General features: G+C 39.8%; 1 protein-coding gene across 5 annotated transcripts in view; it reads left to right on the top strand.

Annotated features, from left to right (window-relative positions):
* Positions 1–27,745, top strand: part of LOC122552899 (exportin-1) — a 79,421-nt gene that overhangs the window by 42,092 nt on the left and 9,584 nt on the right. For all 5 annotated transcript variants that reach the window (XM_043696079.1, XM_043696078.1, XM_043696081.1 and 2 more), the window contains 6 exons: positions 4,521–4,677; positions 6,273–6,436; positions 6,568–6,702; positions 8,435–8,618; positions 10,454–10,560; positions 20,807–21,001. In XM_043696079.1, the coding sequence (XP_043552014.1) occupies positions 4,521–4,677; positions 6,273–6,436; positions 6,568–6,702; positions 8,435–8,618; positions 10,454–10,560; positions 20,807–21,001 (942 nt within the window). The remainder of the gene's footprint in view (positions 1–4,520; positions 4,678–6,272; positions 6,437–6,567; positions 6,703–8,434; positions 8,619–10,453; positions 10,561–20,806; positions 21,002–27,745) is intronic.

Below are 27,745 nucleotides of genomic sequence, written 5' to 3'. Positions count from 1 at the left end.
CCTGGTGCAGCTCTTGGCATGCTCTCCTGCACTCTCCATTGGACTAGGGTTGATCTCCTGGCTTGATGGTAACGGTTGAGTGGGGGATATGGTTACAGGTTGTGCTGGAGTACAATTCTGCTGTTAGTGGCCCACAGTGCCTCATGGATGCCCAGTCTTGAGTTGCTAGATCTGTTTGAAGTCTGTCCCATTTTGCGTAGTGATAGTGCCACACAACACGATGGAGGTTATTTTCAATGTGAAAGCAGGACTTTGTTTCACAAGGACTGTGTTCAGTAGTCACCCTTATCAATACTATCATGGACAGATGCATTTGCAGCTGGCAGATTAGTAAGGGTGAGGTCAAGTATGTTTTGCCCTCTTGGTTCCTTCACCACCTGCCACAGACCCAGTCTAGCGACTATGTCCTTTAGGACCCGACCAGCTCTATCGGTGGGCACTAAAATCCCCACCCAGAGTGCATTTTGTGCCCTTGCCAGCCTCTGTGCTTCCTCTAAGTGTTCAACATGGAATACTGATTCATTAGCTGAGGGAGGGCGGAATATGTTATTCAGCAAGAGGTTTCTTTGCCTTGGTTTCCTTTCCTTTTGAAGTCATGAGACTTAATGGGTCCAGAATCAGTGTTGAGGACTCCCAGAGCAATACCTGCCTGACTGTATATCACCGTGCCGCCACTTTGGCTGGGTCTGACCTACCAGTGAGACAAGACATCACCGTGTGTGTGTGTGTGTAGAACTGTCAGCCCAAATGTTAGTGAGGAGGACTTTGCAGGGTTGACAACCCTGTTTCTGCCATTGTGTTTTCTACTGCCTCGGTAAATGCCAGGTAATGCGTACGGTTTCATTTCTTTGAGACTTTGTAGCAATTAGTACAACAGAAATGGCTTGCTAGGCAGTTTTAGATGGCAGGAGAGAGGCAGCCACATTGCTGTGGGTCTGAAGTCACATGTAGACCAGACCTGGTGAGGATGGCAGATTTCCTTCCCTGAAGGACATTAGTGAACCAGGTGTGTTTTTCTGACAGTCATCAATGATTTCATGGTCGATAGATTCTTTCTTCCAGATTTTCTTTTTGAGTTCAAATTCCACCATCAGCTGTGGCGGGATTCATACCTGGGTCCCCAGACATTTAGATCTCTGGATTAATAGTCTGGCAGTAATGCCACTAGGCCATTGCCTTCCCATTTCTTAATCTATCCTATAATTGTTCTATCACTCAGTTTAAATCTACACTTGCTAGTCACTGACCTCTGTGCTAAGGTAAGTAGTTCATTCTTGTCCACACTGTCCAGCTTCCTTAGGTTTTGTACATCTCAATTAGATCACCTCTCAACCTCCATTTGTACTAAGGAGAAACAATCTCAGTCTCTCCAATCTCTTCCCCCATAACTGCATTTTTCTAGTCTTCATGCCACCATTTATGTAAATTTAGTCTGTATTTTCTGGAGTGCAATTACATGTAATGGGGTTACTGGAACTGTGCACAGTCCTCCTGTTTGGCCCAACTAATAATATATACAGTTCCAGCATAACCTCCCTTCACTTGGGTATTCTGTACCTCAGCTGATAAAAGAAGGAATTCCTAATTCCATCTTTAACCAATCTATTAACCTGTTCTGCTATCTTCAGGTATAAATGGACACTTAATCTGAAATTTCTAACCTTCCCTCCATTTCTCAATATTTCCCCACTAGTTACGCATTATCTTGCCTTATCTGACTACCCCAAATGCATCTTCTCCCATTTTTAGGTTTAATTTCATCTGCCACTTCTCTGTCTACCTAAGCGGTCTACTGATATCTTCCTGCAATCTGCAGCTACCCTCCTTGCTATCAACCACATAGTGAATTTCTTGTCTGCAAAATTGATCTTCTCCACCATCCTTTGTTCCTACCACTGAGACAATTTTGTATTCAGTTTGCTGCATTCCCCAGCATTCTTTTCAACTTGTCTGTCATGTGGGACCTTATCAAAAGCCTTGGCATAATCTTTATGGACTATGTAAATAGCGCTGCCTCCTCAATCCTGCTTGTTACCTCTTCACAGTTGTTAGTCAGATATGGTCTTCCCTTGTCAAGTTCAAGCTGACTATCCTTGATTCTTTCTAAATGACAGTTTATCTGCCCTCTCAATTGATTCCAACAATTTGCCCAATACTAAATTTAGACTGGCTAATTTGTACTTATTGGGTCTATCCCTTGCTTCCTTTTTAAACAAAGGTACAAAGTCAGTCCTCCAAATCTCTGACACTGCACCTGTATCCTGTGAGGATTGGAAAAGGGTTAGATCTTTCACTATTTTCTCCCTGACTTCTTTTAACGGTCGGTGTACATTTCATTCGAACCCCATGATTTACTACTTCAGTGCATGCGCATCCCATTCATTCTTCCTCACGTCCTATGCTTATTGCGTCAAATACTTCTCACTCCTCCAGAACTGAGAACTAACTGCATGGTCCCACCCTTTGTGAAGACAATACAAACTTTTCATTAAGCACTGTGCAATGTCTGCCTCTTTACAAAGGTTGCCTTTTTGGACTTTTACGTGGCCTGTAGTTCCCTTTTGTTTTCCTCTACTGGGTTTACCTTTGATTTGCTTGCTAATGTCTTTTCCTGTGGTTTTTTTTGCTACCTTTAATTTGCTGTTCGATTTCCCTTGTCCACATGCTACACTTGCAGCATTTTCTATTATCAGGTTCTGTGGGTAAACATAGGCTTTCCTTCTCTGCCTTTAAGTTTCTTTAAGTCTAGGAGTCTCTGGATTTGGCCATCTCAGTTGTTTTTCTTTCTGAAAGCATGTTCACATTAATACCTTGAGTTTGACTTCATTTGTGTGCCCCTCCCCCCCCCCCCCATTACTTTAACTCTGATTTATCTCACATAGCTGTTGCCAGTCAACTCTTGCTAAATCATTCAGCTTAATAAAATTCGTGTTGCCCCAGTTTAGGACTCTTATCTCCTGATCTATCTGACCTTTTTTGTAGTCATGTGAAAGCCACCTGGATTTTGAGGACTACCACTAAAATGCTCCCACTGGCAAGTCTTTTGACCTGCTCAATGTCATTTCCTAAAACTAAGTCCTAAACTTCTCTGAACCAAAATAAAGAACTGCAGATGCTAAAGATCTGAAACAAAACACAGAAATTGCTGGAGAAACTCAGCAGGTTTGGAGAGAAAGCAGTGTTAACAATTTTTTGAGACCAGTGACCCTTCAGAACTTCCTGTGCTTTTATTGTTGTTGGTCTTACGGTATGCTAAATAAATTCTCCTTAATGCATGACAAGGGATATTCTCTGCCAATTCCTTTCAAACTAAAACGATCTCAGTTAATATCGGGATATTCAAAATCCTACAGTTTTTTCACTTCTCCAAGATTCTCCTGGGTACTTACTCTATCTGTCTCTGAGTAAATTTATATAGAGCAACCTCGGGTATCCAAACATCAATTATCTGAATTTCGGATTATCTGAACAAGATCTCAAGGTTCCGTAAAAATGTTATCTATTATCTGAACAAAATACTCCATGCCCGTCTCGCTCAGGTAATCGAGGTTGTTTTGTAGTACTTCCTCAAAAGTTTGACTGTTCCTATTTTGTCCTTGGTAAAACATAAAGTTGCCATAGTCTCAGAGGTGACTGCGGGTGAGATTTACTTGAGAGTCACAATGCCACAGGTGAGGAGCAAAGTTGAGAAAACGGGGCCTTCATGGTAACCTCAGCTGGTGTGGGACTTGAACCTCCATTGTTGTCACTCTGCATTGCAAACCAGCTGTACAGCCAACTGAGCTAATGCTAACTCTGATTTCTCTCCACAGATGCTGCCAGATCTCCTGAGCTTTTCCAGCAATTTCTATTTTTGTCTCTGATTTACAGTATCCAGCAATAGGCCCTAACTGGGTGATTCATGTACAAGGACAATTATAACAATTAAAAGCAATTCTATGGAGAAAATAATTAAACATGTTATTTTTCCTTCTGTCCTCACTCTAATGATCCACTTAACATTTTGAAGCAATTTTACTTAACTAACAGTAGGGTTGTATTGTATTAGACAGCACTTACCAAACCTAAAATCACTTCCATTTAGAGGGATATGGGCATTAAATACATGTGAACACCTGCAAGTTCCCCTACAAGTCACTGTGTCCTGACATGAAAGTATATTGCTGTACCTTTATTGTAGCTGTGTCAAAATCCTAGAACTCCCTCCCTGTCAGCGTTGTAGGGGTCTTCAGCAAATCAGTTCCAGCGTTTTTAAGAAGGCAGCCTCATCACCACTATCTCAAGGGGATCTAGGGATTGGCACAATTGCTGGCCCAGTCAGTGATGTCCATATCCCAAGAATAAATAAAACTAATTAGAAGACAGTGTTTTCTCACCTATCCACTGATGAAAAAAGTTGTTAATTGCTATATATCTTCTGTTTTATTTTTCTCTCCCAAACACAATTTCTGAATTTAGTGTCTAAATCTCAGATTTTGTTTGGGTTCAAATTGTGATATGTATTCTTGTTAACTTCACAGGATCTTTTAGGACTGTGTGAGCAGAAAAGGGGTAAAGATAACAAAGCCATCATTGCTTCGAATATCATGTATATTGTGGGTCAGTATCCACGTTTCTTGAGAGCTCACTGGAAGTTTTTAAAGACTGTTGTTAATAAACTCTTTGAGTTTATGCATGGTAAGTTTATTAGATTGGAAAAAGAAGAAACATATTTTTTTAAGTGCATATTTAAAAGAAATTGCTGACAGTCAGCATTCTTAGAATTTGGATCCTTTGCTTAGAAATGAATGTAAAGGGACTTTGTAGGCATTATTATTTAAAAATACTTGTAGAACCAGAACTTTGGCTTGTGAAAATTGTGTAGAATACTTTTTTTATGTGTTTAATTTGAACACTGAATTTTGCACAAAAGTTTCAGAATGTTTCAGTTCTTCGAATCTATTAATGGTCAGCTGTTTTTCTCCAGCTATATGATCAAGTCATCGACTCCATCTAAATCGTACGTTTCAAAGTTGTGTTCATGATATTGTTTGAAGATGTAAATTAAGGGAACAACCCATATGTCATGAAATTTATGGTTACTATTTATGCACTATTTGAAACAAGAAAAGTTTTTTGGCAAAAGTAATGGATTATTTGCTGTGACTGGTGTCGTCATTTCACAAATATACTAATCTATTTAGCGTATTCATTTAATAAAAACTAAATCGGTGATTGAAACATAGTGAGTATGAAAAGGTACAGGCTAATCCACCATTCATTATTCTGGCTGATTATCCAATTCAGTGCCATGTTTCTGCTTTCTCCCCATACATTTTTTGATCCCTGCAGCCTCAAGAACTATATCCTTTTCCTTGAAAACATTGTGTTTTGACCTCTGCTGCTTTCTGTGACAGAGAATTCCATTGGCTGGCCACTCGCTGGTTGAAGAAATCTCTTTGCTTCACAGACCAAAATGGCCTGCCCTGTATTCTTAAACTGTGACCCTGGTTCTGGGCTCACTGGTCATCGGGGACATCTTTCCTGCATTTACTGTGTAGTCCTATTAGAATTTTGTTTCCATAAGATCTCCCGCATCCCCCCCCCCCCCCCCACACACACGCGTGCGCATACATTCTTCTAAACTCAAGTGATCTTGTAGTCCTCACTGAACCAGCCTGTCTTCATACCTCAGTCCTGCCATCCCTGGAATCTGCGGAAGGGCCTGAAATGTTAACTCTTGATTTCTCTCTACACTTGCTGCCAGACATGCTGAGCTTTTATAGCAATTTCTGTTTTTGCTTCAGCATAAATGTGTTGAATGCTTCTTGTATTAATGATTACTTTGAGGCAGAGCAGCTGTTGATTTACAGGCGAACTTAATGCTGTTTTATGTATCATAAGTTCCAAACTACAGCAATAAAATCTCAACTTTGTTTTATAACATTATTTTTAAACTGCTGACTAAACAGCTGAGCTCTTGATTTGAAGGCTCCATTAGTCTTGAATTTAAAGTTAACTTGTGTAACGGCATCGTGTCTAAGATAGGATTCGAAACCTCGACAACATTTTTGGTTCTGAGATGATACTCATCTGGATAAGGTGACATTTCATGTGCTTTATCTGTTTCTGTTGTAATATTGTAGTTTTTCTATTAATGCAATATAAAGAATGATCTGTTCCTGAGTAAATTGCATTTGAATTTTGAGATTTGAGCATTTTTATGGTTAAAAAAAATCCTTGGGTCAAAGAGTTTTTTTTTAAAGTATGTTCATTTTACCTTATGAATTTAGAAACCCATGATGGAGTTCAAGATATGGCTTGTGATACTTTCATTAAAATTGCACAAAAATGTCGTCGACACTTTGTTCAGGTCCAAGTTGGTGAAGTAATGCCATTCATTGATGAGATCCTGAATAATATAAATACTATCATCTGTGATCTTCAGCCACAACAGGTAAGACTACAAAATGGTTTGAAAATAAAAAATAAATTTAGATGTTGATTGAAAGGCTAACATGCAAATTATTTTTTAGAATATGTTGGTTTAATAGTGTTTTTAAATGTTTATATTTTCATTGTCCATAGGTTCACACGTTTTATGAGGCGGTTGGTTATATGATAGGTGCTCAGACTGACCAGGCTGTTCAAGAACATTTAATAGAAAAATATATGATGCTGCCAAATCAGGTCTGGGACAGTATAATTCAGCAGGCAACTAAAGTAAGTAATGGATTTTTGTTTAAATATTGGAAAGTTTATAATCATTTATTTAATTTCTCATTTTAATTCTTGCCATGGAAGTGTGATTTTGTTTGAAATCCAGTTGCATTTTTAAACCAGAGTAATTGGCATACTCTGCATAAATTTTAAAAAGTGTTTCCCTTTTTTCACCATGCTGTTACTGCAGTTTCCTTTTACTAACTGTGTTTACAGAGGAACGTTGATTATCTGAAGGATGTGGGCGGGGAGTATTTCGTTCAGCTAATCAAATTCCAGATAATTGAATACTGGATTACATAGTTTAGCCAAGCATCGGGACCTTGCAATCTTGCCGGATAATCCAATATTCGGATAATTGAATGCTAGATAATGGAGGTTCCTCTGTATTGAGCTTTCCTCATGAGTCCCTGACAACAATTTTGACCCCTATCAAAAGTTATGGACGTTAGAAAGAGGTTTACGGAAAAGTGTAATTAGAATTGCTAAAACAACAAAGACTGGAACTATTTCTGTTTTCTGCCCTCTGTACTGAATTCTCTTTTGTGGAACTCATGTTTTTCTAGACTCATATCAACCATTGATTTATTATGGTAAACCAGTTGTGGTCAGTGTGGTCTATGTGCCATTACAGATGTCTTCATGGAAGTGGCACACAATAGATGGCACGGTGGCTTACTGGTCATTACTGCAGCATCACAGTGCCAGGGGCCCAGGTTCAGCTCTGGCCTTGGGTCACTGTCTGTGTGGAATTTGCAGATTCTGTGTCTGTATGGGTTTCACCAGGTGCTCCACTTTCCTCCCATAGTCCAAAGACTGCTTTGTGAATATAGACGTTATGTCAGTGAGTTTGCAGATGACACCAAAATTGGTGTAGTGGATAGTGAAGAAGATTATCTCAGTACAACAGGATCTTGATCAGATGGGCTGAGGATTGGGAGATGGAATTTATTTAGATAAATGTGAGTTGTTGGATTTTGGTAAGGGAGAGCAGGGCAGGACTTGTACTATTAATGGTAGGGCCCTGGAGAGTGGTGCTGAACAAAAACACGTAGGGATGCAGGTGCATAGTTCTTCGAAAGTGGCATTACAGGTAGATAGCGGGTGGTGAAGGAGACTTGGCACGCTTGCCTTCATTGGTCAGTGCATTGAGTATAGGAGTTGGGATGTCATGTGGATGGACAGGGCATTGGTGAGGTCATTTAGCATTTATTTTATTTGGCTGTGGGATGTGGGTATCACTGGCATTTGTTATCTGTCCCTGATTATCCTTCGATTTGAGTGGCTCACCATTTCAGAGGGTAGTTGAGTCGGCTTGAGTTGCATGTAAGCAATTTTGGCATGTCGCAAATTGCTTTCCCTGAAGGACATGAATGAACCAAATGGGTTTTACAATGTTTGATAGTTTTACAGCCATCATAATGGGAACTAACGTCATCTTCCAGAATTATTCATTGAACAGTGTTCTGTAAGAAGAAATAAGTTCTAAGGAATATATTAACCTTCAGACTAATTCTGTTTCAAAATTGTTTTTTGACCATTGTGTTGATTATTTAGAAGCATTTATGTATTACTCAACCTTATTTAAATCCTGTAGTTTTGTCCTGTGTGCATTGCAATGATCTAGCAACTTTTTGCTTTTAACAAAAAAAAATGAATGTGGTGCATCTCCTTTCTGAACTTCTCCAGTGAACAAACCAATTAGTTGATTTCTTTTTTCCCCTTTCTGTTGTAGAATGTTGACATTCTCAAGGATCCTGAAACTGTAAAACAGCTTGGCAGTATTCTGAAAACTAATGTTCGAGCTTGCAAAGCAGTTGGTCACCCATTTGTCATCCAGCTTGGTCGAATATATCTGGATATGTTGAATGTATACAAGTGCCTCAGTGAAAATATTTCAGCAGCAATTCAAACAAATGGTTGGTTGAATATTTTGTGTTTCTAAAATAGGCTTGTTTAATATGAAATGATGGATTCATAGTAAGATAAATTGTTTTACAAGTTAAATGAGCATGAATAAGAAAATTGCTTGATTTCTTAAAGGCTTTGTTAGTTGCTTTTTAAATGCTTGTCAGAATATTGGAATTGTTTACTCTTAAAAACAAGATTACAGTTTAAATTTCTGTCAACTAGCGTTAATACTAATTAAGATCCAGTGCCAAGAGTACAATGCTTTCCAAACTTTAATGTTTTGAGAGGATGATTGGGCATTTTGTTTGTTGAAGTACATTTGGATAGTCAAGGTCAGATTAGGGGTAGTCAGCATGGATTTGTGCGTGGGAAGTCATGTCTGACAAATCTTGGGGTTTTTTGAAGAGGTAATTAAGAGGATAAGGTAGTGGATGTTGTCTATATGGATTTCAGTAAGTCCTTTGACAAGATCCCACATAGCAGCTGGTCATGAAGGTTAGGTTGCGTGGGATCCAGGGAGAGCTGGCTAATTGGATTCAAAATTGGCATGATGGTTGAAGGTTATTTCTTGGACAGAAAGCCTGTGACTAGTGATGTGCCATAAGGGTCAGTGCTGGGATCTTTGTTATTTGTTACTTAAGTGATCTGGATTTGAATGTGCAAGCTATGATTAGTAAGTTTGCGGATGATATAAAATTAGGAGGTGTCGTTGGTAGTGAGGGAGATCAAAAAGTACAAAGAGATCTTGATCAGATGAGGAAGTGAGCTGAGGATTGGCAAATGCAATTCAATATAGATAAGTGTGAGGTGTTACACTTTTTGGAAAGTCAAACTAAGCTAAGACTTGTACAATAAAGGATACGGTCCTGAGGAGTGTTGTGGAACAGGAACCTAGGGGTACAAGTACATAGTTCTTCAAAAGCGGCGTCACAGGTAGACAGGGTGGTGAAGAAGCGTGCTAACCTTTATTGGTCGAGGCATTGAGTATAGGAGTTGGGATGTTCTGTTACAGTTATATAAGTTGTTGTTGAGGCTGCACTTGGAGCATTGTGTATAGTTTTGATCACCCTGTTATAGGAAAGACTTAGACTGGAAGGGGTGCAAAGAAGATTTACAAGGATGTTGCCTGGACTAGTAGGCCTGAGTTAGAAGGAGAGGTTGGCCAGGGTAGGACTAGATTCCATGGAACATGGGAGAATGAGGGCTGACCTTTATTGAGGTGTACAAAATTACGAGTAGCATAGAATGAATGCACATAATAGTTTTCCCAGGCACACGGAATGGAAAACTAGAGGGCATAGATTTAAAGTGAGAGGGGAAAGATTTAAGGAGGACCTGAAGGGCGGCAACTTCCCGCAGAGAGTGGTGCATATGGTATGTGGAATGGGCTGCCAGAGAAAATGGTTGAGGCAGGTACAATAGCAACATTTTGTTTAAAGTGTGGATTGGTACATGGATGAGAAGGGTTTAGTGTGATATGGGCCAAATGCGGGCATTTGGAATTAGCTGAGTGGGCACCATGGTCAGCATGGACCCGTTTAGGCCAAAGGGCCCCTTTCCATGCTGTATTACTCTATGATGAAGTATGTTATCTCTGATCCTTGTAATTTACTAATCTCCAATGTGAATTAAATATATGTTGGTACAATTTCAATCGAATGATCAGAGTTTGTACATTTTGGTTTGTTTTTTATTAAATTTTGTTGGGGAACTTACAACTGTGATTTCACCCTGAATAGAAATGTCATGTGAAAATTCATTACAAACTAGGTGTGTTGGTTAGAAAAAGAAATGGCTCTCAGCAAGGTATGTTATATTTTCATTGATATCTGTTATATTGTAGGTGATGTCGTTACAAAACAGCCCCTGATCAGAAGTATGCGCACAGTAAAAAGGGAAACCCTGAAGCTTATTTCCGGTTGGGTGAGCCGATCCAATGATCCACAGATGGTAAGTGATGGATAAATAGGAACTTGAATGTGGAGGAATAAAGTGTTAATTTCTTTTTTGATACAGAGTTTGTGTTGGGTTGTCCAGTGTTTTCTTGAACTGATCAAGAATGCCTGATTAAATCTCTACTCCATCATGTTATGTGTATCTTCTACTCTTAACACCCAGCACAAAATTTTCTATTCTCGTCATTCTACCTTACACCTGAAGAATAGTGGTGGGGGTGGTGTAGAAAATGTTGATTTTATTTTGGTTCATGGCCAAGAGAGACGTTTGGTACTACACAATGGTATTTTGTAGCAAAAGAGCAAAGTACTGCAGGAGATCTGATATAAAAGTGTTGGAGAAACTCTGTTCTGACAATATCTGTGAGGGCAGAAATGGAGTAAGTTTTTCCAATTCAAAAGAAACTTGTTCAGAGCTGTATAGTTGTAGTAGACTGTTAAATGCTTTAGCACTTCATTTTATCCGAATGCCAGTCCTAATTTTTAAAGCTAAAGGGGTGATCTCCTTCTGAGGAAGGGTCACTTGATCTGAAACATTAACTCTGTCTCTTTATAGATGCTGCCAGACCTGCTGAGCCTTCTTGGCAATTTCTATTTTTATCCTCTGCAAGTGTTAGAATTGTAATCCTGCTGTGGTTTTACTTTTGGCTACTATAAGTTATCAAGTGATCACATGATTCCCGATGAGGTGTTGACAGTCTGGAACTGATTTTGTACGTTACTGAGCTTTGACTCCATTTGTCCATGTTGAAGCATTCTTGTGCAAGCGATCTTTCTTATTTGATATTTTCAAACCATCTTATTTCTAAGTTGATTGTTGCCAATTAAGCCTAACTTCTCTATTCGTCGACCATATATCTTTGTCCCTGTCCTTTTTTTAAAGCCCATACTTCAGCAAGTTTTATTAGATTTGCTGTTGATTGTGTATCTGTGTTTATGGGGTATCTCACTCTAGTCTGAAGAGCTTTGTCTTTTATGTTAAAGTTCCATTCATTGAAATGTTGACTTCCATCTACGTTGTCTCATTTTAGCATTGTTTTCTAGATTTGCCTTCAACTCTCTCAACTTTCAAGGGAATATTCTCCAAAGTTATCCAATTTCTTGTAGCCAATTTCTTGTAGCTAATTTCCTTTATTGTGAGTAGCTGTAATTGATTTCAGATTTGACCTCTGCCAACCTGTTGGTCTTTTTGACCAATTGTCAGTGGTCTAGCTATTATTCTGTATAGTGTCAGTAATACTTCCATATCCCGAACACCATTTATTCTCTGACTTTCTAAAACAGTATCATCCAGTTATTATTGCTGTTTGGAGGCTTTTGCAGCAAGAAGTTAGCTGTCATGTTTCCCTAACTTATGCAATGGTGCATCTAAATTCATCAGCTTTAAAGCACCTTGGGATGTGTAACCATTATGTGAAGATGCTGTAAATCCCAAGTATTTTTCTTGCCTCAATCGTTCCATTCTTCCTTCCTTCCACCACTCTTTCACATTAGAGAAAGTGAGGACTGCAGATGCTAGCGATCAGAGTCACAAAGTGTGGCGCTGGAAAAACACAGCTGGTCAGGCTGTATCTGAGGAGCAGGGGAGTCGATGTTTCGAGTCCAAGCTCCTCTTCAAGCTTATGCTTAAACGTTGACTGGGCCGATGCCTGACTGGCTGCGCTTTTCTACCGCCACACCTTTTGACGCTCCTCATCCTTGACTTTCTTTTCATAAGAATTAGGAGGCAGTTCAGACCCTCATGCCAGCTCCGCCATTTGGTACAGTAATGGTTGATCTCCTCTAGGCACCAATGTCACTCTCCATAACCTTTCAACCCCTTAAGAATTAAAAAATCTGCCCATCAACTCAGATATACTCCATGTCCCAGCATCCATCACACTTTAGGATAGTTAATTCCACATATGTACGATTCTTTGAAAGAAGTAATTTCTCCTCATCTCTGTTCTAGGATAATGGGTAGCAGATTTAAAACAATTGCCTCATGTTCTAGATTTCCCCCACATGAAGAAACATCATACCTCTGTGATGACCATGCTTCCACTTTCTAAACTTAATAAATATTAAATCCCTTTGTTCACCTATCCTCCATTTGCAGTCTCAACCTTTGAACTTGAATGACTGTGCATCAACCCACATAATTCGTTTGAAATTTGTATTGTCGACCTTGTTATGCTCTGAGCTTACTAGACATTATTTCTTCCTTGCCTTTTGATTATATATTATCTGCTTTTTACAGAAACATGTTAACTTGTTCTAATCAGCTCCTAGCTTTTTACATTTATACTTAAATGGTTTCTGGTAATTTTGTCCATTGGGACTTAGCGTTAGTTGAAATAAAAACAAAAATGTTTTTTTCCCTTTGCTGTGAAAGAATAAAATAGTTGAAACTTTATTGCTGGAACAGCACAGCAGGTCAGGCAGCATCCAGGGAACAGGAGATTCGACGTTTCGGGCACAGGCCCTTCTTCAGGAATCCTGAAGAAGGGCCTGTGCCCGAAACGTCGAATCTCCTGTTCCCTGGATGCTGCCTGACCTGCTGTGCTGTTCCAGCAATAAAGTTTCAACTTTGATCTCCAGCATCTGCAGACCTCACTTTCTCCTCGAAGAATAAAATAGTCCCTATTAGAAATATTCAACAAACCTGGCAGCATCTGTATAGAAAAACAGCTAATTTGTAGATTCTGACTATTTGAAGGACAGCTAATTTAACCCCATTATTTTAAAAGACGATAGAGAGCAAGTGGAATTGTAAGTCGATTGGCCAGACATCATCGGTTGTGGGGCCAAAGGTTTCAGTGCAAAACACTGACAGGATTGGACAAAGTCAGCATGGATTTAATTAAAGGAAATCATACTTGACTAATCTACTGGAAGTTTTCGAGGCTATAAGTAGGAAAGTTGATACGGGGAGCCAATGGATGTTGTTTACTTGTGACTTTAAAAAAGCTTTTGATTAAGTCCCATTTAAGAGATTAGCAAGGAAAATTAAAGCACGTGGCTTTGGGAATGGTGTACTGAACATGGATAGAGAAATGGTTGGCAGACTGAAAAAGAGTAGGCATACAAAGATCTTTTTTCTCAGTGGTGACCAGGGACGAGCTGGAATATCATAGGGAACAATGCTTGCACCCCAGCTATTCTCAATATATATTAATAATTTAGATGAGTTTGTAGATGACAAAAGCAGGGTTGAAGACTGAGCTGTGAGGAGGGTGCAGAGATATTCCAGTGTGACTCAAGTTGAATGAATGGGAAAATGTAGTGAATGTGTGGATAAACGTGAGGTTATCCACTTTGGTAGCAAAAACAGGAAGGTATGTTATTACCTGAATGACAATAGATTAAGAAAGGGAGAGTTGCAATGAGACCTCTGTCCTGCAGCAGTCAGTGAGAAAGACACATGGCCTGTATATGAAGAGGATTTGAGTGCATGAGCAAAATGTCTTGCTGCAGTTGTACAGGGCCTTGGTAAGATCTCACCTGGATCTGTGTGCAGCTCTGTTCTCCTTATCTGAAGAAGAACCATATGGCTATAGAGGCAGTACAACAACTGTTACCAGACTGATTCTTGGGATGGCTGGACTGAGTTATGAAGAGGGGCTGGATCTGTTGGGACTATATTCACTGAAGTTTGAAAGAATGGGGATGGGTGCTCTCTTTGAAACCTATGCAGTTCTCAGAGCTAGATGGAAGAAATGCAGGAAAGATATTCCTGATGACTGGGGAGTCCAGGATCAGATTGACAGTTTAAGGTTATGGAGTAGGCTGTTTTGGACTGAGATGAGAAATTCCTTCATTCAGAGTGGTGTGCCTTGGAATTCACTCTCTCCGAAAGCTGTTGGGGCCAAAACATTGATTTCAAAGACTTGGATTAAGAGTACGGGGAGAAAGCAGGAACAGGGTACTGAATTAGATGATCAGCCAATGTATTGAATGGTGGGCCAAGCTTGAAGGGCTGAATGCCCTACCACTTGTATTTTCTGCATTTCATCCAAACTATTCCACTGACTTGTCTTGTGTATATATTTAGCAATTGAAAATCTAGAATTTCAAAAATAGAGAATTCTAAAGCTTTCCAACCCTATGGACTTCTTCACTCCCAGGGTATTATGGATGTGCCATCACTGAACATATTTAAGGCTGCGTTAAAAAGATTTTTGGTCCCAGGGAATTGTAGAGAAGTGGAGTGGGAACCATAAATGAAGGAGCAGCTTATGATAGGCAATTTGGTGTTCTTTTATTTCTTATGTAACTATGATCCCTTTGTCTTTGAACCCACGCTCCAAATAGATTACCAACTTTTCTTTCTGTACAGCTGAAATCAATGTTTTATCCTTTATGGTTTTATATTTCACCTATACGTTGCTGAAGTTGTCACCTGTTATGATCCCAGTTTATTTTACTACAGGAAAATTCTCATCCCAGACTAAAATCTTGCTTGATAGATCATATTTTTAAAAATAATTTAATAAGAAAACAGGTTTTATATGCAGAGGAAAATATTAAATGTAATCTAGCTGTTTACATACAGCACAACTTGAAAGATTTCAAAATAGTTTAAAAATATAATATTCCATCTACCCCCAATAGCATCCCTTTACAATTCTCATAATATGAGAGAAAAAGTCTCTTTCCTATTGTATCTGTAGTTTTGATTTAACTAGTTTTAAATTCCCAGTCTTGAAAATAGCCTCTAGAGTTTCATACAACTGAGCTGAGTTTTTTTTCCAAGCTCCAAATAACCCCTCTAACCAAACATTTTCTGATCTGGAACTTGCCAACTGAACTCCTTACACTGGGGTAACCCATTTCTTAACTTGTATGACTTAACTCTGGTTGGAAAACTATTTCTTGCATCTAATGCCAACCAGTACTTTTCCAAGCTGAAATCCTTTCCCAAGCTATGGGTTTCCCTCCCGCCGCAGCAAAAAAAATTCCAGATCGTTCTAACTGAAAGCAAGATTATCCTGTTTGTTGTTTATTCTGTCAGCTCATAGAAACCTCTGCATTGCAAGTAAATTTTCTTCTTCCACCCACCCATCACCACCATGTGCTCGGCACCTGCTCTTGCCCTATCCTCCCACCCCCACCTCTCCTTCATCCCCTTTTTATATGCACAGACTAAAATCTAGTTCAAATCTACTTCAAAATTCTAATTCTACAGTGTGATATTAAAATATATATAAATTAACTTGCTATACATCTCCCTCACCTCATTCTTTCATATTCCATTTCATCTGCCAACTATTTCTATGTTGTCTGTAAACCGAATCAATTAATCACATTCCCAATTTTTGTCATAAAATACTTTGACAGTTGCAGTTTTAGTTTCAAGGGCAAGCAGACTAAAATTGTGTTGGGGGGTGAGTGTCAAAATACATTGTGGTGACAGATGAATGCTTTTCCTGAAAACCCTGGGATGGGGCAGGAGGCGAGGATTGAAGCATGGATAGGTACCTGGGACTTCGATGTTATGGCCATTTCGGAGACATGGATAGAGCAGGGTGAGGAATGGATTTTGCAGGTTCCAAGGTTTCGATCTTTCATTAAGAACAGGCAAAGCAGTAAAAGAGGAGGCGTGGCCTTGTTAGTCAAGGATAGTATAACGGTGGCTGAGAGAACTTTTGATGAGGACTCATCTACTGAGGTAGTGTGGGCTGAGGTTAGAAACAGGAGAGGAGAGGTCACACTGCTTGGAGTTTTTATAGGCCTCCGCAGAGTTCCAGGGAGGTGGAAGAGAGGATTAGCAAAATTTATTCTGGGTAGGAGTGAAAGGAACAGGGTGATCATTATAAAGGACCTTAATTTCCCCAACATTGACTGGAAACGCTATAACTGTAGTATGTCGGATGGATCAGTTTTTGTCCAATGTGTGCAGGAGGGTTTCCTGACACAGTATGTCGAAGGGCTGACAAGAGGAGAGGCCACACTGGATGTGGTGCTTGGTAATGAACCAGGCCAGGTGTTTGATTTAGTTGTAGGTGAGCACTTTGGAGAGAGTGACCATAATTCGGTTACGTTTAGTTTAGCAATGGAAAGGAATAGGTACGTGCTACAGGTCATGAGTCATCGATGGGGCAAGGGCAATTATAATGCGATTAGGCAAAAATTAGGATGCATAAAATGGGGTAGCAAAATGCAGGGGATGCAGATAATGGTAATGTGGAGCTGGTTTAAGGAACAGATAGTGTGTCCTTGATAGGTATGTCCCTGTCAGGCAGGGAGGAAGTGATAAGGTAAGGGAACTGTGGTTTACTACAGAAATTACATCTCTTGTTAAGAAGAATTTCTGTATGTGTTGATGAGGTAAGATGGTTCAGATGAGGCGATGAAGAGTTACAGATCAGCTAGGAAAGATTTAAAGAGAGAGTTAAGAAGAGCAAAGAGAGGACACGAGCAGTCTTTAGCAAATAGAATAAAAGAGAACCCTAAAGCTTTCTATAGATATGTGAGGAATAAAAGGATGATTGGGGTGGGAATAGGACCAATCAAAGACAGAAGTGGGAAGTTGAGTGTGGACCTTGTGGAGATCTGAGAGGTGCTAAATGAATATTTCTCATTGGTTTTCACTCGGGAACAGGAGACTATTGTAGAGGAGAAGAATGAGTACAGGATATTAGACTAGAAAGGATAGAGGTTAGTTACGAACAGGTGTTGTCAATTCTAGAAGGAGTGAAAGTAGACAAGTCCCCTTGGCTGGATGGGATTTATCCGAGTATTCTCTGGGAAGCTAGGGAGGTGATAGAGCCTTTGGCTTTGATATTTGAGTCGTTGTTGTCTACAAGTTTAGTACCAGAGGACTGGAGGATTGCAAATGTTGTGCCCTTGTTCAAGAAGGGCAGTAGAGGTGACCCAGGTAATTATAGACCAGTGAGCCTTACTTCTGTTGTAGGAAAGGATTGTAAGAGATAAGACTTATAATCATCGAGCAAGCGACAGTTTGATTTCAGATAGTCAACATGGTTTCGTCAAGGACAGGTCGTGTCTCACAAACCTCATTGAGTTTTTTGAGAAGGCGACCAAGCATGTAGGTGAGGGTAGGGCAATTGACGTGGTATACATGGATTTCAGTAAATCCTTTGATAAGGTTCCACATGGTAGGCTGATGGAGAAAATGCAGAGGCATGGAATTGAGGGTGATTTAGCATTTTGGATTAGAAACTGGCTTTCTGAAAGAAGGCAGCGAGTGGTGGTTGATGATGGAAAATATTCAGTCTGGAGTCCGGTTACTAGTGGTGTGCCACAAGGATCTGTTTTGGGACCACTGCTGTTTGTCATTTTTATAATTGACTTAGAAGCAGGCATAGGTGGATGGGTTAGTAAATTTTCAGACGACACTAAAGTTGGTGGAGTAGTGGACAGTTTGGAAGAATGTTACAGGTTGCAGGGGGACTTAGATAAACTGCAAACTTGGGCTGAGAGGTGAAAAATGGAGTTCAATGCAGCTAAATGTGAGGTGGTGCACTTTGGGAAGAATAACAGGAAGGCAGAGTACTGGGTCAATGGAAGGATTCTTGGTAGTTTGGATGTGCAGAGAGGTCTTGGAGTCCATATACATAGATCCCTGAAAGTTGCCACCCAGGTGGATAGTGCTGTTAAGAAGGCATACGATGTGTTAGGTTTCATTCGTAGAGGGATTGAGTTCCGGAGCGGCAAAATCATGCTGTAACTATACAAAATGCTGGTGAGACCACACTTGGAATATTGTGTACAGTTCTGGTCCCCATATTTTGGGAAGGATGTGGAAGCATTGGAAAAGGTGCAGAGGAGATTTACCAAGATGTTGTCTGGTCTGGAGGGAAGGTCTTAGGAGGAAAGGCTAAGACACTTGGGTCTGTTCTCATTGGAAAGAAGAAGGCTAAGAGGGGATTTGATAGAGACATACAAGATGATCATAGGATTGGATAGGGTTGACAGTGAAAGTGTCTTTCCAAGGATGACTACGTCAGCTTGTACGAGGTGGCATAACTACAAATTGAGGGGTGATAGATTTAAGACAGATATCAGAGGCAGGTTCTTTATGCAGAGTGGTAAAGGGCATGGAATGCCCTACCTGCTAATGTAGTCAACTCAGCCACATTAGGGAGATTTAAACAATCCTTAGATAAGCACATGGATGATTTTGGGATAGTGTAGGGGGATGAGCTGAGAATAGTTCACAGGTCGGCGCAATATTGAGGGCTGAAGGGCCTGTTCTGCACTGTATTGTTCTGTGTTCTATGATATGAATCATGAGGATAACCAATCAGAGCAATAGGTCCCTACACATGAGCAGGATCTGAGAAGAGCTGTTCCTCCATTCGTAGTTTCCCTCTCCCAGTTTTGCTACCCGTTGAGACAAAATCAATGATTGAATAGGCCAAGAGTGGGGCAGAGGAAATCTGTATTTCTGGCTGTTCCCGCAGCATGAAGGAGAGTATGACTATGATGAAGCAAGTTCTGAGAAGCTATTACTCTGCTCACTTGAGTGAGGAATGTGTCAGTTGGGACTGGGTCCATGATTTAGCCAAGTTGAGGCAAGAGTTGTCTGGGTCTCAGCCTGAGTCTGGATATCATTTTGAGGGCAGTGAGGAATGCTGGGCTTGAGCTTGAATCATTTGTTTGATTCAAGGAGTGAAATTTCAGGCTGCAAATTTCAGCTGATCAGGATGGTGGGAGTGACCGGGAATGCTTAGGATTATTGGTCAGCCTAATGTTATTCTATTCTACTTTTTTTTACTTTGGCCATAAAGATCTTGAGATTGAAGTGAACCTTTTTGGTTTGGCCTCTTCATGTGTCTCAAATGTCAGTAAAGTTGAAAATGTGTGCATTGTTTAAGCATGACTTGGCTATGATTACATTCCTTTTGCATCTTCAACTGCAATTAGTTTCTTGTCAGCAACAAATCACCCCTCATTTCTTTGGGACTGTAACTCAAAATCTGATTATCTTAATCCTGAAATTTTTTTTTTTAAATCATGCATTGTCTTTTCAAGTTGCGTATGATTGGGTATTGATATTCACTTACAATTCAGATACAAAGGAAAGCTGATCATTTTTCACATGCGGTGCAGGAGTGGTTGTGAAACTTGTGTTTCTGTTATATTTTCAGTAATGATGCAGGAATTGTTACCATTAGCCAAGTTTTAATTCAAGGTTGGCTATAATGAGGATTCCTGAAGAAGGGCCTGTGCCCGAAACGTCAAATCTCCTGTTCCCTGGATGCAGCCTGACCTGCTGTGCTGTTCCAGCAATAAAGTTTCAACTGGCTATAATGAGGAACTGTACAAAAGGAAAGAAACAGCCAGTAGGGGAGTTTAATCAGCCAGGATAGCTGAAGTGAGAGGTGTAAACTGGTGCCAAGAGAACCCAGCTTCTAGGTGGTGAAAGGAGCACAGGCATAAATTCTACATGGCAGTGCTATGCCATTACCGAGTGACTGATGCATTCTGTCGACAGGATTGGACTATTTAACCAACCTTCTGGCATTCAGTGAAATAGTGATCGCTGAATGCCAGATTGGTGGAAAGTCCTCGGTGCTGTCAGCACTCCATTCCCCTCCTTACTTCCCCAATCCAAATTGAGCCTGTACTGTCTGTCCTCAGCTAAACAGTTGGTGCACTCAGAATTTGAACCTCAGGAGGTGTACATAAACAACCAATGTGAGATTATTGCACAGAACATAGTGAAATCAGCCACATGTGTGCAAATTCAGTTTGGCTCAGGGACATCTATCACAAGTAGCTGATATTGCCATGCATGTATATCATGCTAATCACTCCATTTATATAAATGGCTGACAGGCTTAGGTGGTGGAGAATCTCAGAATACCTCTACAGCGGCGTTTGGTAGTTAAAGTCTGTAACTGTGTACACACTATTGAGTTTGCCCAGACTTTATGGCCTAATGTAACAGATTGATACCAACATCTATGGTATTATAGAAGAAGTATGCTGCAGTACATTTAACATTATAAGTCATCACAATGAAAACTACTGTTTAGAGGTTAAATGTAGTCATTTAACATTGGATCTTCTATTGGAGGAGGTTGATGTAAACGCTTTCAATGCCATACTGAGGTTCTTTTTGCAATTTCATAGGATTTTTCTCTATGTAACAATCATAACAAAAAAATTGTTTGTTTGACAAGCTAGGGTGGAGATAAGACTTGACTACTGATTATTTTCAAGAATTATTACTGTTTAAACTGTCCTATTCTTGTGCAAAAAGTTAATTTTTACAATGTTGATCATTGTAGGTAGGCGAAAATTTTGTTCCTCCATTGCTGGATGCAGTGCTTATTGATTACCAGAGGAATGTGCCAGCTGCTAGAGAACCAGAAGTACTTAGCACCATGGCAACCATTGTGAATAAACTGGGTGGACATATTACTTCTGAAATTCCTCAGATATTTGATGCTGTCTTCGAATGCACTTTAAATATGATTAACAAGGTAAGGTAAACGGTTCATTGGATACAAGGATCCTGTATTTACAGACTTTAAATATAGGTAGAAAATAGCATACCCAGACATGTGTTGAGCTACGGGAATTACAAAAATCATGCATGGATTTTAAGTTGGAAATAAAAGGTTTTTAAATTAAAATTTGGTACTGTTGAGGTTTTGACAGCTTGTCACTTTTTATACTCTGCTCCCAGAATGAGAGATTCATGTCTACATTTATTGTCCATCCATTGATGCTCTGGAAAGTATCCACAAATATCAGAAATATGCCCTCTCGATGCTTTTAGATTTTTGTATCAGTGATCAAAGAACTTGAGGTGATATTGCCTCTGCCTCTCTTTGATTATTGAGGTTTGGTGATTGTTATTGTACTACAACCACAATACTGCTGATTTTGAGTTTCTTGAAAGTTGAAATACTCATCCACATTTAGCCTTGTTAATGAGGCTTTAATGTTCTGAATTGAAAAGTGTGGCGCTGGAAAAGCACAGCAGGTCAGGCAGCATCTGAGGAACAGGAGAATCGACGCTTTGGGCAATAAACTCTGCATCAGGAATGTGGCTGATGAAGGACTTATGCTGAAAATGTTGATTCGCCTGCTCGTCAGATGCTGCCTGACCTGCACTTTTCCAGTGCCACAATTTTCAACTCTGATCTCCAGCATCTGCAGTCCTCACCTTTTCCAAAGGTGACCCCATCTTTGTCCAGATTGTTGAAAGTGAGTTAATACTGAAATTCGGGGAATAAGCAATTCTGAACTTTGTTCTGACAAATACAGGTCATTAAGCAGCTCACAAAGTTTGGGCTAAGTAGTCTTCTGGGAATTCTTGTACTTATGTGATGGGCTGTGATTGATTTGACTCAACTTCCTGCCTTTGCCAAATATCTGTCCAACAATTTGAGGAATTCCCTCTTGATTCCAATTGACCTCAACTTTTCTGAGGTTCTTTACCATACTCAATCAAATTACTTTTGCATTGAGGCCACCTACCTTATGTCACCCCTCAGCTCTTGTGTACGGTACAAGGCTGTAATAAGGTATGAAACAATTGTTATCCTGATACCTAAATTGAGCAGATGATGACTGAGGTGTGATTTAATGACACTATTTGATGAATTCCACAATTGTCTTAATTCACTGAGGTTGATTAAAACTATGATTAGCAGATTAGATTTGTGTGCAAAGTATGGGTAGGGTAATTTTCCTCCAGTAATTAAGAAGGCAAATAAAATTGTAAAGTCCGTACCTCTTTCTTTTACAATATTCTTGATTGCAGACTGAAATGGGAAAATAACTGATTTAAAGATCATGGATTTTTGAAGGATTTCTTTACTTTATAAAAGCAAGTTTCCTGACACTCAAGTGCTGCATGCATTGCTACTTTATACAAACGTTGGTGGGAGGCACTAGTTGCAGATGGAGTCCAGAGATATTTGGCTGGCATTAAGTAGCTGATTGTTCAATGAAATGGTGACAAGTTATCAATGACCACTTAGTTACCTTGCCTGCCAGCAACCATATGATTAGCTCCCAGACAGCGGAACAGCTTGGGATGCGAATATTCAGGGTAGAAGCCATACCTTGGAAGAGAAGGTGCTTACTTTCATCTGTGGTCGAAAACATTTCAGGCCTGAAACCCTGTTTTTCCCATCATCTGTTGATTTCAGCAGTGACATCTAATTAACTAGTTAATTAACCTTTATAAAAAGTGTACCTGTGCTTCATACAAGTCAGGAGAGGCCCTTAAGTCAGTGCAGACTTGATGAGCCATAAATCCTACTTTACAGCACTTGGTCCATAGCCTTGAAAATTGACATTTCAAGTGTACACCCATGTCCTTTTTTAAAAGTTGAGATTTCTTGCCTGTGCTACCTTCCAGGCAATGCATTTAAAATTAAGGATAAAAATATATTCCTCAAAACTCCTCTAAATCTCCTGTCATTCACCTTAGAAGTATGCAAGTTGTTATTGACCCTTTACCTACAGGCAACACCTCATTCCAATCCACCTTGTCCATGTCCATTGTAATCTTAAATATCTCTGAGGTCCCCACTCCGCCTTTGCTCTAAAGAAAACAACCCGAGCATACCCAACCTGTGTTCATGGCTAAAATGTTGCATTCCAGGCATACCATACTGAATCTCCTCTGTATCCTCCAGTGTAATTGCATCCTTCCTATAGTGTTGTGACCAGAAATGTGCGCAAACAACTCCTAGCTATGGCCTGACCAAGGTTTTGTACAACTCCAACATATTCTCCCTGCTGTTACAATCTATGCACAATAGACAACAGCCTCCAGTCTCTGAAACAGCCATTCACTGCCATGTTTGGCTTCTGCCACTAATTCTCCTGCAAGCAAGTAAAAGTATCTGGAAAAGGAAGATCAAGAAGCAGCATTCTGTTTGGCAAAGGGAACGTCTTGGCAAATCTAGCCAGGGTCTGTTGAACTGCCTTTCCAGTTATAGCTTTAGCCCATAACACCAGTTCATGTGTGTGTGTGTGTGTAAATTGAGGTTTTTAAGGGGTTAGAGTCATATGCCGATGTTTCATAATTGTTTATCTGTAGTAAGAACTTGAGTTTTTGTAATAGAAGTTCTTGAGTGCTGAAACCTGGTCCCTGCTTTCTGTCAACCTGAGTTTGAAAGACAGAAAATAAGGAATTCTGCATTTTATATAAAATCTATTAACTTTTCTGATGACTCCAGGAATAGGACAGCTGAATTTCCAGTGTGCTACAACAAAATGTTACCCTGAAAGTATAAGGATAGAGTTTAAAAGTAAGGAGCTCTTGCTAAAACTGTACAGCATTGGTGAGATTACATCTGGGAGTGTACTATGTCCAGTTTTGCTGGTTTAACTTGAGGAAAGAATATACTTGCTTTTGGAAGCTGTTCACAGAAGCTTCTCAAGACTTATATCTGGGATGAACGTGTTTACTTTGAGGAAACTTCGATCCGGAGGAGGATTAAGAGGATGTTTCACATTGATAAAGGAGTCTAGATCTAGGGAGCATTGTCTTAAAAATAAGAGCCTCCCTTTTAAGACAGAGTTAAGAGTCATTCTTAGACTCTTCCTCAGAGAGCAATGAAGGCTAGATGATTTAAAAATATTTAAGGCTGACTTGGACTGTTTTTTTGCTTGACATGAGAATTGATGGTTTTTAGATCGAGGGAGTGCAGGGCACAAGAGCATGGCATTATGGTCATAATTAGAACAGCTGTGATTCAATTAGACGGTGGAGTAGATTTGGACAGATTGGCTAAACCCTTATGACCTTCCACACTTGAGTAGATGCTAATGTCATAGTTGTACAGAAAACACTTCTTTGGGGTTCGTTTGTTTTGGTGTGGAGTTATTTAACATTAATCAAGATACTCAGGTTTATACCCTCTTTTTATTTGGTGAATGCTTATCTTGGTGGGCAGGATATGTAGTGCAGACTTTGGGAGAAGGCACAGTAGTATCCTTTTTGACTATTGTTACTGAAGGCACTTGCAGATATTTCAGCCTTCTATTTTGATAATCATCTGAAAATGCAAGTGAAAAGGTCAATTTTACAGTTTATCCTAAATATTTAAGACCGATTCCATTGGGATGAACTGGGATTTAACATTTACTAGAACTTGCACCAACCTTTATTTAGAAGAGGTGATGATTTCAATTGTCTCATTAAACTGAAAGTTATATTTCTAAAATTGAACTATAGATTATCTCAGTGTATGCAGTAAGGATGCTCCCGTGAGACCAATGCAGGCAGTCACGTAGGAGATAATCTGCTTTATATCTGGATATGAAGCATGTACTTGAGGTTAAAGAGTAATGTATTAATCTAAAAAATTGGTAAAAGCATCAAAAACCTGGGCACAGATTTAAGGTGATTAATTGAGGCATGAGGAACTTTTTCATGATGTAGGTAGCTGGGATCTGGAATGTGTTGACTGAGTGTGACAGAGATATTCACAAGGCAACTGGATTATTATCTGAAAAAGAACATATGCAGGGTTATGAAGATAAGGCAGGGGAATGACACTAAGTCAATAGCTCATTTGGGGAGCTGGTGCAGTGATGGAATGAATGCATTCCTTTTGTGTTGTAACAATTCTGTGATTGTATTGTTACCATTGCTTTTTCTTTGAGAATTGCATTGAAAGCAACATTTATTAATGCTTCATGCTGAAATATATAAAATTGAGGCAATGAGAAGCAATGCAATCAGATAATTTTAATATTGATTAGTAACTGATGCCTTTAAGCCAATATGAACAATATTAATTTAAAATAAAATGGTTAAGATGAAAAGCGAAAGCAATTGGAGACTGGAGTGCATGGCAATTTGATAGGAGCTTTGGGGAAGTGATGGTGTGCTATAAATAATTTGATGATTGGCTGCAGTTTTTAAAAAAGCAAAAAACTATGCTAAGCTTTACTTCAGTATGAGGTGTTTGACCAGGTTTTAAAATTTCATCCAGCCTTCTAATTATAGGAATAGTCAAATCGTTCTGATTGTTGGGAATCATAAAACGATTTCTTCATGAGTTAAAAATGCAGTTGTCAGGTAACATAGTTTCAGCAGAGGAAAAAAAATGTGAAGAAAGTAGATGACTATTATAACTTTGGATGTTGTCATATAAATCAACCTTTTGAAATCTCAGAATCCCTTCAAAATTGAGCGAGCTTGTATGTTGAAGAGTGAATGCTTGGTGTAGATGGTCTCCATCTTTGTTATTCACCATGTGAGGATATTTCTTCTTAGGAAAAAAAAGCCTGAAACATGGCTTTCTTGATCCCATTCATTCCAAGGTGTTGAGAAGTAAAGCAGCTATTTGGCTTAAAAAGTTGAGACTGACGATCAATGAGTGTAGCATATCATGGCTGAAAAGTGCTTGACTTAAGCTGAGTATATTCAGAAATATTGTGGTTTCAAAAAAAAGTCATTTTTATGTCGTGGCCAATGGTAGATTTATTCATTAAAAAGTATTCATGAGCCAGCGGTTATAACATAAAACAATTGGCTTGCAATGTTGTTACTCTTTGAAACATTAAACCCACACATGTGCAAGGTAGGAGGGATAGGCAACAAGTGCCAGTGTCTCAAACAAGAATGCTGCTTTGGAAAATGTCGGGGATGAGGGGGAATGGAGCACTGACAGCCAGGTTTCTACTGTAACAAAAGGTATGTCAGGTTCCAAATAAAGCGATTGTGAAAGGGGACTCTATTCAGAGGCAAAGACAAACAATGGTTGACAATGAGACCTCAATGGTCTGTTGCCTACCTGGTCCCAGGATCAAGGATATCTTGGACAGGGTGCAGAATATTCTCAAAGGGAAGAAGGACCAGCAGGAGGACAATGCACACATCGGAACTCACAACATAAGAAAAGAAAACTACAAGATTCTGGGGAGAATATTGGAAGTTAGACAGGAATTTTAAAAGTAGATCCTCAAGGGTAATAATATCTGCATTGCTCCCCGCGCCATGAGCTAGTGAGAGTAGAGCAGCTGAATGTGTGTTTGAGGAACTGATGCAAAGAAGTACTCTCACTTTTTGGATCATTAGAATCTCTTCTGGAGTAGAAGTGACCTGTATAAGAAGGACGGATTGCACCTAAATTGGAAGGGGAATAGTGTACTGGTGGGGAGACTTACCAGAGCTACTCAGGAGGATTTAAACTAGGAAGGGTGTGTTGGGAGGGACCCAGGGAGACAGTGAGGAAAGAGATCTGTTTGAGACTGGTGAAGTTGGGAAAATGAGCAAGAAATAACAGAGCATTGAGGGCAGAGCAGTGGGTGTGATCTACGTTGACCTCATTTAAGACGGTCACCAAGGTTTGTCATTAGGTAGACGGGTTAGCAAGGTTAGATCACATGGAAGGCAGGGAGAACTGACTCAAAGGTAGAAGATGGTGGTGGTGTAGGGTTACTTCTCAGGTTGGAGGCCTGTGACCATTGGTATGCCACAAGGATCCGTGCTGGGTCCACTGCTTTTCTGTCATTTATATAAATGATTTGGATGTGAACATAGGAGGTATGGTTAGTAAGTTTGCAGATGACATCAAAATTGAAGGTGCAGCCGACAACAAAGGTGGTTACCTTGGAGTACAACAGAACCTTGATCAGATGGGCCATTGGGCTGAGGAGTGGCAGGTAGAGTTTAATTTTGATAAATATGAAGTGCTGCACTTTGGACAAGTAAATCAGGCCAGGACTAATACACTAATGGTAAGGACTGGGGAGTGTTGCTGAACAGAGAGACCTTAGAGTGTAGGTTTATAGTTCCTTGAGTGGAGTCACGGTATAAACGTTAGTGAAGAAGATGCAGTAGTGCCTCGACTTACGAACTTAATCTGTTCCGGGACCCGGTTCGCGAACCGAAAAGTTTGCGAATTGAATCAATTTTTCCCATTGTTCGTAAGGATGTTTGGACGTAGCAACGAGCGCTGTTCACAGCGCACGTGCCAAAGACTAACTGAATGAGATCACGCAGGGCCCAAGAGCTTTTGCATTCAACAAGCGCGTAGCAAAGCAGAACATTGAAACCACATGGTTGCACACTGGCTTTTTGTGTTCGTACCTTGAATTTCGTACGTATGTTGAAGCAAAATTTTACGTACAATCCTGTTCATAAACCGATTTGTTTGTGAACGGGGTCGTTCGTATGTTGAGGTGCTACTGTATTTGGTGTTCTTGCCTTTATTGGTTAGTGCATTGAGTATAGGAATTGGGATGTCATG

The sequence above is a fragment of the Chiloscyllium plagiosum genome, chromosome 9, assembly GCF_004010195.1.
Source record: "Chiloscyllium plagiosum isolate BGI_BamShark_2017 chromosome 9, ASM401019v2, whole genome shotgun sequence".
In the NCBI taxonomy this organism is placed as follows: Eukaryota; Metazoa; Chordata; class Chondrichthyes; order Orectolobiformes; family Hemiscylliidae; genus Chiloscyllium; species Chiloscyllium plagiosum.
The sequence above is the reverse complement of the archived record's forward strand: the minus strand, read 5'-3'. Positions and strand labels throughout refer to the sequence as shown.